Genomic DNA, 15,211 nt, shown 5'->3' on the forward strand with positions numbered 1-15,211 from the left:
ACAAGTCAATCGTTCCCTTAACTTTCTATTGAAACCACCCTGTCTTACAGATTTTAAACTGGATAAACTGAGTCAGACTAAGATTGAATGACTCATGAAAGGTCACATATGGAACTGGAGTGCCAAGAATTAAACTGTGGAACGTGCATTCCTAGTTTTCTCTTCTCACCACTACAAAACAATTTCTCCTTTGAAGATAAGTTTTTTTTAAGCAGTGCAACTCACTCACTTCTGCCCACTCTTAGATTGAGAAGCTAAGATCTGTCTAAAACAGAAAAGAAATTTTGAGCTTTATGAAGAAATTCACCTTGTAAAACTCAGGAAACACAAACCAGTTAGCCAAGAAAACTGTCCATCTGAAAAAAGATATAGTTTATAGCACTGGTTGTGACAATTTAGTTCTGCTATAATTTTATGAGTGTATCTACAAACCAGAATTTGCTCAGAAACAAAGAACAAAATTAAATAATAACCCTTTTTATGTTTCAGGCATTCTCCAGAGGCTTTCTTAAACAAGTATAGCACTCCTCAACCAGAAGCAAAGGCGACCACATGACGTTGGTGATTATTTATTTGTCAATGTTCACCACTAAGTAAAAGCCCCATGAGGGCAGGGACCCTGTGGGCCCTAATTACTGCAGTAATTATAAAATCTCCACTTTGCTAACTAATACACAATAGGAACTGAAGTGTCTGTTGAATGAATGCAAGGAATATGCACCTACTATGATATCATATATTGTGCTATTTTGCATGCTGTACTTAAAGCATTTATATTTTTTAAAGTTTATTTGAGATTCCAGTACAATTTTACATATATATTCACTTACATACTGTTAAATAAGGTAAACATTTTTACCATAATTATCAGATGAGTTATGAAAAAAAATTTGTTTTCTATTCTCAAGTGCTAATTGTGGTTTAGAAGCCCAAAAATAATCTTTAATGCATAATGTTCCTATATCAAATTTAACAGAAGCATTTAAGAAAATTTAAAACCCTTAACAATAATACTTAATTCATATCCTAAAAAGGCAAAAGCTGCCTAGATTTCCCAGCAGTGAAAAGGTCTAGTAGTTACTGTTTTGCATTCTAGAACACACAATAAAATGTGAAAGGAGGGGGAGGGTAAGCCACAAAGGAAGCTGACGTTTATTTCTGCACCGGCCTCACCCTTCTAACCACAAGAAGTCCTATGAAACCTTGCCTCAGTGGGGGAGGGGTGGAAACAACTTACCCAACATGCTAAAAAACAGGAACAATGCAAAGTTTTTTGAGAATTGTCAAAAATGAACCGTTAACTTTTACATGTTTTCTCTTAGTTTGTGATAGGAAAATAAATTCCTACATCTTAACTAACTTAATTAACATCTTAAAATTAATTAGCAAACCAATTGATTCAGAAAGATCGCTTTGTAGTTCACTACATGCTAGAATTATATGTTTATATACTTCAAAATGTACAAGCCCCAGGAGAAACATGATTATGATGCTAATTTCCATTTGCAAAAGCATAGGATATTAAAATTGGTAACAATATTGAAAGAACTTTAAGTTCTTGGCAGACGAAAGGTCATGATTTCCAACTTATCAAGATTTACTAATCAGATATATCAATATTTACCATGTGGCTCATTAACCTTTATCAATTAAAAGAAAAATGCTAGGTCTCCTCATGAAGGTATTAGAAAATGGGATACCAGCGATCTGAATTTGTTTTAATCAGATTCTATCATGAGTTTTTGCTCTAAAATGTTAAAAAGTACAGCTGATTCAAGCTTATGATTGTTATTTACGATGCCACCTCATTTATAAAACAATTTAGGATTATTAATATTGTCCTCCTCAAAATTTAAGTTCTCCAAAGTCTTCAAAGAAAAAAAATATTTCATAGCCTTTCTAACTCCCATAATATCCCTTATTTTGCAAAGTTAATTTAATAAATGTGTGTACATTTACTCATCAAAATAGTTAACTCAGAAAAATAGAAAAGAATACTCTTTACTGTGTGTACTGTTCAAGGCTTTGCATATTCAACATCCTGCTCAAAGCAGTCTCCAAACATTTTTGTGACAGAAGGAAACTTGGAGATATTTAATCCACCCTCTCTTCTTTTGTTTTTGTTTTTTAAAGATTCGCACCTGAGCTAACAACTGTTGCCTATCTTTTTTTCTTCCCCCTTCTTCTTCTCCCCAAAGCCCACCAGTACATAGTTGTATATTCTAGTCGTGAGTGCCTCTGGTTGTGCACACTCTCTCATCTTAAAGAGAAGGAAATCATACAACTGAGTAGATTACACATCTTTAGATCTAGAGCAAAGACAGGTCAACTGCTTTTGAGCTTAGCCTGTTTTTACTAACATACCATATGATGCCATATGACACATATTGACATGGCTGTTGGGGAAAAGGGAAACTCCTAATGGAGTCTTCGGCAACCTCCATACAGCTTTGTGGTATTCTAGATGTAAGACAGGGACAACACTGCGTCCAGTCTAGAGCTCCTCATTTTAAGACTGACGAAGAAGAATACAAAGTGGTCCGGAAGAGGATAACTGGGTCAAGGAAGGCTGTCTGGAAATCAGGTCATGTGGTGAGTGTTCAAGGAAACTGGCAATATTTAGCTACATGCAAAAGCTCTGAAGGGTTTTCAGATGTACATTATACGCAGCTACAAAAGGAGAACCACGTCTTTTGGGTAAGTATTAGCAGAGTAGAAAACAGAACCTTCTGTGCCAAAGAGGCGCCCACAAAATGGAACAGATACATTCTGAGGTAGTGAGCTCCCCATCACTGAATCATGCAAATTGAGGCTTAACCAGCTCGTCAGGAAAATTAGAGGAAAGACTGCTGCACTGCTTAAAAATTATATTAGAAGACCACTGACCAACAAAATCCTTCCAGGGCAAAGGGTCTGTGACCACCAACGTGAGACACAGGCAACAAAAAGAAAACTTACTCTTCCCTGTTACAATGCAAAGAAAAATAAAATGATAGATTTAGAACTAAACAATGTCATAAAAACATTCTGAAAGGTTTTTTAAATTATATCTTTTAACATACCATTAAAACACCCAAATATTTTGCACATAAAATTAAATAAACATTCCAGAATTATGAAATATGCTTTCACATCTAGGTCTTAGTCTGATGAAGTAGATATTACCAACCTTATTTTGCAAAAGGTCATCTGATGTCACATCCAACATCTGACCAGTGAAAAAGCCAGGACCTGCCTTTACCCCTAACATAAAAGACCACTGAGAACAGAATTACTGGTCACGGTTCAGTCAAGTTTTGTTTTCATATCGAGATTTTCAAAGATAAAAATCAATCATACTGTATTACTGTACATCTGTCAATACAAACACGGCCTTGGGTAAACCATTTTAACATAAGCCAAAACATTTGCTTCCAGAACTAAAATCAAACTGAAGATAGAAACTGACTGCCATCTTCCAACCCTTTGTTAGGTACCTTTCATTTAAAGCTCAAAAGATGCTAAACATATAACTTAAATCACTTGGCATGTCTTTGGTTGCTTGCAGATATATTCAAACAGTAGTATGAAATGATCTCGTACCATCAGGTCACTCCATGGCCTTAAGGAAATCTGCACCTTGGTGAAGCCACAGCCGATTAGTATTAGTGCAAGCACAGGTTTTACTCATAGAATATGCATTCTTCGTCATATAGAATTAGACTATCAAATACGAGTCGATTCTTTTCATTTAGGAAAGAAGAGGAGAATTTCCCTATATATTGTTTTAGCCCAGCACAATATCCCAGGAATTTTTACAATTGTTTATTTAACAAAAACTTATATAGCACTCTACTAAATATTTTGCAAATACTAAGTAACTAATCCTGACAACAACGATATAAGACAGACACAATTATCTTCACCCCCACTTCTCTGACGGGGTAACTACAGCACTAAGAGGGACACCTAGCACTTTAATGGAGGTCATGCAGCTTGGAGACGGCAGTGGTGCCCAGGTCTGGGCTCGGCTGCTCTGCTCAGCTGCCGCTTCCCATGCACAGCCTCCACCAAGAAGCCCGGCCTCCTCTCAGGGCCTCTGAAGCTGCGTGGGATGTATCATCCAGGATCACTAACCCTCCACACATTTCGCTTCCAAGTCGTTAGGACGGGACCCTGTATAATAACAGCAGAGATGATGACTTCTCTGTCTCATCTTTGTTGTTAACAATCAAGTGAGTTTTATAGAACTATAGACACAGAAATCCAAAATGCCAATTTAAACAGCACACACATCACAAAGTTGCCTTACCTTCCTAGCTCTTTAGATGTGAGTGTATAAAAATTATTAAAGTTTTCCATTTTCATTGGGGTTTGAGGCATTGTCGTCAGCAAGCCTGAAATACTGCGGCAATCAAACCTTCTCCGCGACATGGCAGATGCCTCTAGATATGCTCCTCCAGCCACTTAGCTTTACCTATTTAAAAAGAGAGCAGACACAGGATATAACTTACATGCAATTAAGAAAAAAAAAAGATGTTATCTCAGACAGGATGTGCATTACATTATACACCTCCAAATATAGCTATAAGATACAACTCTCCTGTCTCCCCCAAAAAAGAAGAAGATTTAAAGAGCACATTTTACCAAAAGGAAGGAAAACAGAAAGCACACACACACACTGGTATCACCTCTGTGGCACTTGAACCAGGCTACTGACTTCCTTTCACACTACTATAAAAATCCTGTAAGACCTCCCAAATTCTTAAAAAACAGTTACAATAAAATTTTAATACAAGTAATCATTCAATTTCATTTTTAAACTCTCACTCTCTAAAATTATATCTTCACATAACAAGATAATTTAACATAGCGAGGTAATGCTTACTCATTTTTAATTTAATTTTGCATGGCCAAACAAATTTGGTGGTGAATTCACATCTTGTGAGTTATATTACAGACATCTGAATGAGTATAGCAAATAGAACCTGCTTCACAGGCTGTGTATGTTTCAATACTAAATTCAGAGATTTTCCTAGATCTTAGCGTTGCTTTCTTGGGCAGAACCTAGCACAGAGCCTGCCCTGTACGAAGAGCTCGATGATTCTGCCGGATGACGGACAAACCACACACAGCTGCTTTCTGGAGTTCTGGTCTATGTCTGATGCTCTTGTCTATCTGGAACTTAGTGATATTTACAAGTTTTTGGTTTTAACATCAAAACTACTATTTCGTATTAACAATTCAAATGGCAATAGCAGACCATATATTTCAAATTACTTCTGACTTTCTGCTATGCCTATCTAATAAAGATCCAGTTTCTTCCAGCACCCTCTTATAAGGACCCCCAAGACTTCTGTTCCTTCTCTGCCACATTTTTCCTCCACTTATTTCCTGCTTGACATGTACCGTTCTTTATCTTCCCAAGTTCAAATGCGAACTATATTCAACTTAGCAACAGGCAGTGTAATTAGACTTCAGTGTTATCAGTTTCTGTATTTTCTCAATTTTATTCTTATGTCAGCAAAATCTTTTTCTCCGAATCTCTTGTCTTTGGGGAATCAGAGCCTAACTAGTGTGGGGATACATCTCTAGCTGTCTAAGAGGAGCCGCGCAGTCTTCCGAAAATAACACTTAGACTGAATCACATCCGGTCTGAATCCCATTGATCCATCATAGCAGCTACGAGATCTTAACCAAATTATTTAACTTTGCTACTATTCTGGGCTAAACTGTGCCCCTCCCTCAAAACTCACGTGTTGAAGTCCTAACCCTCAGTACCTCAGACAGTGACCATATTTGGAGAGGGGCTTTAAAGAGATAAGTTAAAAATGAGGTCATTAGGGCACGCCTTAATCCAACAGGACTGGTGTCCTTACAGAAAGAGGAGAGCAGGACACAGAAACACACAGAGGGAAGAACATCTGAAGACACGGAGAAGGCCATCTACAAGCCAAAGGGCCTCGGAAGAAACTGACCCTGCCCACACCTTGACCGCAAACTTCTACTCCCCAGAATTGTGAGAAAATAAATTTCTGTTGTTTGAGTTGCCGTTCTGCAGTACTTTGTTCTGGCCGCCCTAGCAAACTAACACTGGTACTAAAAAGAAAAGAAGGAAGCATTTCGCATGTACAGGAAAGGATACAAATAACCTAACACTTGCTTTTTCAATCTTATTACTTTGCCGTATTTTGTTTAAATTAAAAATAAGTAAGACCTCACAGACACAGGTGAAGTCGGTCCCTTCATTCCACCCCCAGTTTACATTCCCACCAGCCCTGAGTGGGAAGGCTTATCATTTTCTTGCCAACATTTGCCCCATTCAGACTTTTAATTTTGGCTGCTCTAGTGTGACGAAGGTGAAATGGAATTTTGTGATTTACTTTGCATTTCTCTGATGACTAGAGAGGAAAGCTTCAATTCTGCTGCCTCTAAAGTACGGATGATGACAGAATCCAATTGCTGAGCTCTAAAAATTAAAATATGATGAACTCATGATATGACACTGGTAAAGTGCTAACCATGAGAGCCCATCGTGATTGTTCAATAAATATTGTTACTATTCTATACTCTCTATGCAGTACCCTGCCATTGCCGAGGAGCTGCACCCTGTTTCCATATACAAAACTCTCACCCCAAGTTAGCTTAGACTCAACTCTTAAAATTCTGCCTTTCTATTCTGTTTTGATGAACTATTTGTGTACTTTCTTAGTTCTGATGGAACTGAGTTTCACTGGTCGCTTATTCCTCTCTGAAAAATTAATACCAATTTCCATTCTCAATCTATTTTTTTTCAGGTCATCTTTGAGATTTTACAAATTTTTTTCTAAATTTAAAAGTCTATGACTATGCATCCTTATGACTGCATTTATGTTATACACGTATACACAGAAAGAAGGGATGCACCCGTATCTTGGAGACAAACTGGGCTATATTCCCAAACACTGTTCATCAATCAGGCCTTGGGAAACATGACAACAGTAATGTGTCAAACTCAATCACAGACACAGAGTACAGGTTCTTGAGTCTAAGATGTTCACCTCATCTAGATCCTAGAATCTAAGAAGTTGATCTTATGCTGTAATATACCATCAACAAAGTGATCTATTCATAAGAACTCTAAAGAACTAAAATATATTTTATGAATAAGTATTCTCTGCTCTCAAGTTTCAAAAAGAGTCAATATGGTTCTTAGATGTAGTTGATTTATGTTCAATGAAGCAGGATGTACAACAGTGAAAAAAAATCAAAAACTTGTTGAATGAATGAACCCTGACGTCCAACGATAGGGAAATGGTTAAATACACCTAAATAATAAGACATTATATACACAAAAATTGTGCTTTCAAAGAATATTTTTAATTCATTATATTAGTGAAAAAAGGAAGACAAAACTTTATGTACAGTATTATAAGTTTGTGGGAAAAATACGAAAGCAAATAGAAGACAGGACTGGAAAACAATGGCAAAACGTTAACATGGTTACCTCTAGGTAGTGGGATTATGGCAGTATTTATACTTTCCTGTGTTTAAATATCTACACTAAGCAGGTACTAATTTATTAATCGACAAAAATTAATAAATACCTTTGGGTAAAAAAGATGGCTGTGAATATGGATGACTAGATTCTGAATGCAGAAACTTACCCATATGCAACAGCAAAACATCTCTCTTTACACATTGAGGGTTTACTTGCTTGGAAGTTCAAGAGCCATTATTGCTCAGGTTTTTAAGGCCTCAACGTTTTCTCTGCATTTATATAGAGCAGATGGTGTTCATTAGCCAAATAATGTGTCAGTTCTTATGCAGAGACCATGTAAGCATTTAGAGTAAATACTAAGCAACAATTAATGTCTTGTTTAACGCTGCACAGAAAAAACAATTTAACAAATTCTGAATTAATGTTATAGTTATAATTCTATACTCTGAATAACAGTTTGTAACCTTAAGACAAATGTCTTTATTACGAGTTTCACTTGTGAAAATCCAGACTCATCCTGGGATTCCTCCAAAAGAAATTCAAAATGTGATATCCAAATATACTGATAAATATTAAGTTTTTAAATACATATTATTTAGTTATATTAGAAGGAAAAAGAGCTTAGCTTTTTTTTAAAACAAAAAGGATTGAAATGGATAATGGTAATATAAATAGGGACTTACTAATCAAATTACTTAATAGTATTTCCTAATACTGGACATTGACTTGTGTTTAATTTTTTACCCTAATAAATTTTCCTCCCCTCACATGTACTGTTGGTCAGCATAGGGATGAACATACCACAGGTACTTGTATGACTATAAATGTAGCTGAAAATACCACTGGGCCAGCAGCAGTTTCTTAAATACACGTGAGTACAAAAATCATCTTTCGAATTGTGACACATGTCACTGACTGCAAATGTGCTGGAACACAAGCCATATCTCAGAAAAGAGAAAGAGCACATTTATGAAGACTGACCTTTCAACTTATCTTATTGCTAATAGAGCTGTATTACAAACTGCTTTAGGCAACCATACAGCAGCCGGTGAGTGTATTTTTTCTTCTATTTACTGCACTTGAATCAACTGTCACAGCCTAATACTTTTCCATTTCCTCTCCATTGGCCAGTTTTGCATACAGTGGAGCATGAATGTCACCTTTGTCCACCAAACCCTCCACAAAGCTCTGGCTGCCCTTCACAGAAGATTTAATCCTTGGCCACATGAAGGTTATCAGTCAGCTTTCTCTCTCCTGGCATCTTCCTAAGTTTCCCACCAAACTGTCTAACCCCAACATTAGTCCCAGACCTGTCCTTGTTTTCTACCACAGCTCACGGACTTCTAACTGATTCTAAATTACCAGGATGTCTCATCCCACTTGAAATTCATTTCCTAACACTTTACTAGGCTACACTAACGAAAAAAAAATCTTAAGGGACTTAGTAGGTAAATGTGTGTGTGTGGGTACACAACCACAGACACACTCAGGCACCAGAAACAGTAAGAGGGTATCAGAAGGCAGGGTACAACTAAGCAGTCTAGGGCCCAGTATGACGAGAAGTAATGGCATCTCAAACATGTTTTCAGAGATTGCTTTTCATTAACTCCCATTGCAATAATTACAGTAAGAATTCAGACATGGGTCAGCGAAGGATGGACAGAAGGAAACGTTAGGCTTGATTTGGACTTTAATTTACTTGAAGGGAGAAAGCAAATGTGACGTGATCAAAAGTAAGACAAACAGCCCCTATAAACCTCTAACTAGCTCTATTTTAAACACATCCATCATAATATTCATTTCAAAGTTATCAAATAAAAATGTTTTATAAAAATAGAATATAACATATACAATAAATAAAAACATCTAGAGAATTAAATTGTCTGCTTTGATCCCCACAAGCGCAAGTCCTGACAGCATGACACACAAAAGCCCTGGAGACAGGTACACACCAGCTTCGGTTCCTGCCACCCTCCTGTCGACATTCTGCTTCTACATCTCTGCTATACTTCTCTCCTCAAACACCCTTTCTACCTTTCCTTAAATGGCTAACTCTTCTTATGCATCCTTTATGTCTCAACACAGAATGTCATCTCTCCCAGGAAGCTTTGCCTAAAACCCACAGGTTGGGTTAAATGCCTCTATGCTTCAAACGGGAGGACCCTTGACATACCTCTTTATCTCAACATGTAACACGTGGGACTGCAATTACATTTAGTGTCTAAAGGGCAGCAACCATTTACTTTTGTGACTAACCTTCCAACACCTGTCTGGCACCTGGCAGGAATTTAAAAAAAGTTTGATGAACTGAATGATAAGAATTATGAAATAAAGCAAGAAGAATTTTTAGGTACATCTCATATCTTTAAGGGCTTAGCAGAATAAGCTCCATCTTGAAATTACAGTATTAGAGCTGCAAATGCTGCTAGTCTCTGTTTAATTCAGTATTTGGCTAAATAAAATAAGAAATATTTTAAATTGCTATTAGACAATTTCAACTCTAAACAGGATAGCCACGAAGTCGGGAAACATGGATAAAATTAGCTTATCAGATACCGTAACGTAATACCAACAGATCATTTTGTATTTACTTGTCTTTCCAGATTAGGTAGCCATCTGTTTTTACGTAAATTCCTACTTTAGCTAAGAACATCAACATTTTAAGAGTTACTTCAATCAGGAAATTCAGATACTTGTCCTGCCAAGAACTGATAAATCTATATCTTCACACAGTAAATATGAAAGGCAATGCAAAGTAAGACACGCAGGAAACAACTCCTTTCTACATCGCCATTTATAGCTACCAAACTTTCCCTAGGAAACAGAGGAATTGAAGATTTATTTATCTAGCATCCATCAAAATAAAGGAAGAACTTTCTGCTAGTGTGGCAGAACAATCCATTTTAAATGAGTCATTGATTAGAAGTAAAGGTACTGGTGTAGGGACCGAGATGAAGCTGATTTTCAATGTCAAGAAAGACACTGTATTCCTTATATGTATTCTACTAACAGGTTTTTTTTAAAATAAAGATTGAATAGAAAGTATAATTCAAGAATTTAATCCTTTGAAAAGCAGGAAAGGAAGCCAGCTGACTGCCTCTAGTCCAACCAGCCTAGCATAAACACTAGTACATGCCACCCAAGGGCTCAGGTCCCAGATACAGACCCTGGGCCTGCTTCTGCGCCACAACAGTAAGCGTTGTGCTGTCTCTTCTACCTTTAGAAGGAGAACTAAACCCTGTAATCGGGAACCAGGATATGGAGATGCTGGAAAACAGAAACATAGTCGGCCAAGAAACATATAGTGCCTGTCACTCATCAGATGGAAAATTAACTTTCTGTTGTAAAATACAGTACTGTTTACTTATATCATCATTGCTGAAGTAGTGTTTATTCAGTAACTATTACAATACAAAATAGAATATGATCCTTTAAGGATTAAAGATGAAACTACCATCTCACCGTTAATATTAAAATTTTTAAATGCTTAAAGTATAACTACGCCCTCTTTTGGGGAAGAAGTTGCAAAGGGTCGGGGTGCACTGAAATATGTTGCATATAATGTTAAAAGAAACTGGCTAGTTTAGATGTTTAAAATGGCATCGAAGTTCAAGGTTAAATGAATTTGGAAAAAAAGGATAAATAAATCAAAGAAATAAAAAATTTTTTAACAAAGTGTGTCTTGAAAATTGCAACATTTATCACACCATATTTAGATAAAAACACGTGTTTGGGGGCCAGCCCGGTGGCATAGTGGTTGAGTTCACGCTCCACTTCAGTTGGCCCAGGGTTCACAGGTTTGGATCCTGGGCGGGGACCTAGCACCACTCTTCAAGCCCTGCTGTGGCGGCATCCCACACAAAATAGAGGAAGATTGGCACAGATGTTAGCTCAGCAACAATCTTCCTCAAGCAAAAAGAGAAAGATCGGCAACAGATGTTAGCTCAGGGCCAAGCTTCCTCACAAAAAATAATATATATATATATGTGTGTGTTTGTAACAATTTATAAGTAATTTGCTAACTGAAATATTCAAAGAAATACCCTTTGATAATAGTCTGAGAATATAAACTATATAAAAATAAAGTCATTGAATTTTCTCATCAATATTGGGGAAAACTAAAGCAACTAAAACATTTAAAGTTTTCCCAAGTGGAAAGGAAGCACATAAATGACTGTTAATGTTTCTGACACAATAAATACCCGCAGGATGCAAAAGAATTCTTCAAAAAAACAAGAATCAATAAAAATCCTTTAAAAGCAGTAAATCTAGGAGTACTGTTCTCAGCTGCCAATTTTATATACAGGAAACATGCACTACACGATAATATACATGCAATTTTGAGACAATTTTAGGATTAAGTGAAAGTGTTAGCAATTGATTTCTTTGATACCTGAGTTTTAAATTGGGTTTCTAAGATTAAACCAGGGAAATTTTGAAAAGGAAGTTCTCTCCTAACAATTATCAAACAGTTTCAAAATAAAGCTTCTAAAATAATGTTTAAATGTTTACCTAACACCAGTAAAATGCTGTCAATGTGAGCTTAAAAATAAAATTTGTGATTAGAAAAATGCCATTAAAATGCCCATGTCTTGTTCAGATTTCTTATTAATGTGCTGACACAGTGACCAATTAGTCAAGTCCCGACTTTCCTAAAACTGATTCTATCTTAACCAAGTCGTAACTCACTATTCAGCGAGCCCAAGAGAAACCACAAGCATCCTGTCCCACACAAAAAAGAAAGGCCTTCAAGTTATACACAAATTTTACTTAGAAAACTTAAATATATTGCCATGTAAATATATTTCACTTCAATTTTAGATCCATAATTTAGAAAAATAATCTAAAATGCATGAGATGTACCTCAAAAATAAAGCAGCTATTAATAACAACTTCCATTCTCAAAATACTGGAGAAATTTTAAAAAACTGAACATCTGCTCAGAGGAGGAAGGGGAAAGAAGAGAGCTCTTAAACTAGCGCATTGCTCCTAAGGACCAGCTTTTTCAAAAATAAACAATTCAATGGGCATGTGGTTTAATAGTTATAAAACAAACACTTTAGAAGCCGAAAACTATTTTCTGAACGGTTCACTCTAAAACTACAAAACGGTGTATCAATGAGAAAGTAGGCTTATCATCTTTTCCTTTTAATAAAATTGTGCTCCTGGGCTCAAAACGCCGGGTTGCAGACACTGCCACCTGCCCGGTCCTCTCTGTAGACCACGCTGTCTCGGCGCACATTCTCCAAGACTTGAGGACTTAAAGGGGCCACACCACGGCAAACATCACCGCGAGGTTCAGCACATCACTGGTACCACAGATGCAAACACTACGTCGGGGAAACAATCAGTGAATGTGATACAAACACCCAGTATTATTGAAATTTGATCAGTATGTGGCTAGATTTTTAAAATCTATTTCTTTTTCTCAATTTCAATTTGCAAATTACCGTCGGAACGCCTTCAGTCCCATCACAAAGGAAAAACTACTATCAGCTAGCTACCAGCTGCCATAAAGTCTCAACTTTGTCTCTTCTTATCCCTCTAAGGGAATTCAAATGAAGCGCTTTTCCCTACATAAAACAGAAAGCTGAGTAAATGTCAAAATCGTAGCCATCAACTACTGCAGTCGTAGAGTTTGAGGATGGGCCGCGTACACTTAAGTGGTTTACACGGCGTCAAAATAAAATCAGATCACCGAAAATCACTGAAACAACTGCAATTGGTCTTCTCTATTCACTGACTTGAAAAACTGTTCACGAGCAGCAACTGAAAATGCCCCAGAGGATGAGCACAAACTTCAGAGCCAAGCAGCAGAGTGAGCAGGACGCGTCCACGAGTCCAGATGTGTACACGACCTGTGCCCACACCACAGCTGTGAACTCGGGAGGGACACGACCGACCACGTCGACGCGACGTGCAAGGGACGCGAGGGAGCCGGTCGCGAGGGGGGCCCGGCGGGACGCGAGCCGGGGAGAGCCCGGGCCGGCCGGGCGACAGCGCGCAGACACACAGACACTCACTGACACACAGACACGCTCTCCGGGCGGAGAGGGGTGTCGGGAGGACCACCGGCCGCCCCCCGCGCTGAACCCGAGGAAACCAGGGGAGCAGGACTCCAGCCGCAATGCGGCTAGGGGGCCGGAGCATTCGGCCATTCGAGGGGCGGCAGAGTCCGAGCCCATCTCCGCCAGCCCGGGGGTCCCAGGGGACCCTGGATCCGCCCACCCCGCCTGATCCCTCCTCGGGACCCCTCCCACATTCGGGGGTCTCTGCACCCAGGGGAAAGGGGGCTGGCTCAGGGGTTCGGAGTCGCAGCCCGAGCCCACCCGCCAGCCGCGGCAGGCCCGCGGACGCGCGGCGGCAGACACTGACCGCTCGGGCCGCAGCAGGCTCCCTCGGGGCTGCCCCTCCAGGGGGCTCCCGTCCCGCCCCACGCCGCTGCCGCCCCGGGACGCGTTCTCCAGCTCCGGCCCGGGGAGGCGCCGGGGAGCTCCGGGCGTGGCAGGACCCACTTTTACTCTTCCGGACAACGGCCAACAGGGGCGACCTGACCCCCTGGGAGGTGGCTCTCGGCGACGGCAGCGCGGACGGCAACCGGAGCTTACAGTTGAGGTTTGAAAACTGCAGCCGCGTCGCGGGGCAGGGCTGGGCGCTGGGACCCGGCCCCTCCGCCGCGACAGCCAATCGGAGCGCGCGCGGAGGGCGGGGCTGTCACGTGACGGGCGGGGCGGGGCGCCGGCCGGCGGCGCGTGCTGCGGGGCGGGGCCCCAGCGGCGAGAGGGTGTGGCCGCGCCGGCCGGCCGGGGCGGGACGGAGCTGCGGAGCAGGTGGGGCGCCCGGGTAATTGCGGCGAGGCCGGGGTGAGGCGGCGGCGCTGCGCTGCGAGGGTGCCTGGGTGCACCCCTTCCCCCTCGGGGTGCTCAGTCCGTCTGCAGGTGTGAATATCCGCAGACTGGGGAGAGGGAAGAAGTCAAGTTAGTCCCATCTGCTTCCGACTCGTCCCCAAACTCCTGTGCCTACCAAAAACCTGTTTTCTGACTCTTCCGGGTCATCTTCCTTATAACCTGAACTCACCCCGCAGGTGTAGAGCCCGGTTTGCTACAGCTTGGCAAAGTTAACGTCGCCTGGGGATTTGTGGAGCCCGGGCCTCACCGCTGAAGCCCTCCAGCGAATTGAGTCCTGAGGCATGACTTAAGGCGGTGTAAGGAGAGTCCCAACAGGGTGAATTGCTGATTTTGCGTATAGAGTGCTAAGGGAAAAGGTGAGAGCCCCCAGCAGACTACTCAGGATCTGTTATCCCTTGAAGAAAATTAAAAAGTTGAAAGTTCTGTGCGTCACAATTGAGTTTTTGTTTTCTTTTATGTAATCTAGGAGTGGTTGCAGAGTACATTTACAATAATTGCAGAAGACTGTGGGAAAATATATTGGGAGGGGAATCGCTCTTTCAAAAGATTTTAACACTAAGTCAGCATCTAAAGTGGACGTTTTCTTGTTCTGTCTCCCAGTAAGCCAAGCAAATTCCCATCAAGCCATCCGTTTGCTCTTCCATGCTGTATTTTTCCCAAGATAAAAGCGTAAAATGCCTCACAGTCATTTAATGAAGTCTGCTGCTTGTTACTTAACTGATTCATCCCAGTTTAATATGTCACAGCCTCGTCACTTGGAAAACATGGCTTCCATCTATCTACTTTCTTGTTAGTAGCAACTGGACTGACTAGAGAAGCCTAAAGTTAGGATGGAAACCAAAAA

The 15,211-nt window shown here is 40.0% G+C and overlaps 2 protein-coding genes across 3 annotated transcripts in view; both read right to left on the reverse strand.

Annotated features, from left to right (window-relative positions):
• The window catches only part of STK17B (serine/threonine kinase 17b), a 35,172-nt gene extending 21,106 nt beyond the window's left edge, over positions 1–14,066 (reverse strand). Inside the window, exons 1-2 of one of the 2 annotated variants that reach the window (XM_046659343.1) lie at positions 13,835–14,066; positions 4,292–4,456 (exon numbers count right to left, since the gene is read on the reverse strand). In XM_046659343.1, coding sequence (XP_046515299.1) covers positions 4,292–4,413 — 122 coding nt within the window. In that variant the 5' untranslated portion in view covers positions 4,414–4,456; positions 13,835–14,066. The remainder of the gene's footprint in view (positions 1–4,291; positions 4,457–13,834) is intronic. The other variant, XM_046659345.1, reaches the window with a different exon arrangement.
• LOC124238708 (translation initiation factor IF-2-like) lies at positions 12,674–14,514 on the reverse strand. The gene is made up of 4 exons (XM_046659864.1): positions 14,483–14,514; positions 14,178–14,414; positions 13,204–14,114; positions 12,674–12,789 (listed from the first exon to the last, which is right to left on the reverse strand). Exons 1-4 carry the CDS (start codon positions 14,512–14,514, stop codon positions 12,758–12,760), a joined length of 1,212 nt encoding a protein of 403 aa, XP_046515820.1. The 3' UTR covers positions 12,674–12,757.
• Positions 14,515–15,211: the final 697 nt, after the last annotated feature.

The sequence above is a fragment of the Equus quagga genome, chromosome 4 (genome assembly GCF_021613505.1).
Source record: "Equus quagga isolate Etosha38 chromosome 4, UCLA_HA_Equagga_1.0, whole genome shotgun sequence".
Taxonomy (NCBI): Eukaryota; Metazoa; Chordata; class Mammalia; order Perissodactyla; family Equidae; genus Equus; species Equus quagga.

Coding starts and splice junctions, on each gene's coding strand:
- LOC124238708 (XM_046659864.1), bottom strand. CDS start 14,514: ATGACCCGGAAGAGTCAGAAAACAGGTTTTTG. Junction 14,115..14,177: donor CGCCCCGCCCCGCCCGTCAC/GTGACAGCCCCG, acceptor GCCGGGTCCCAG/CGCCCAGCCCTGCCCCGCGA. Junction 12,790..13,203: donor GCTCGTGAACAGTTTTTCAA/GTCAGTGAATAG, acceptor TCCCCGACGTAG/TGTTTGCATCTGTGGTACCA.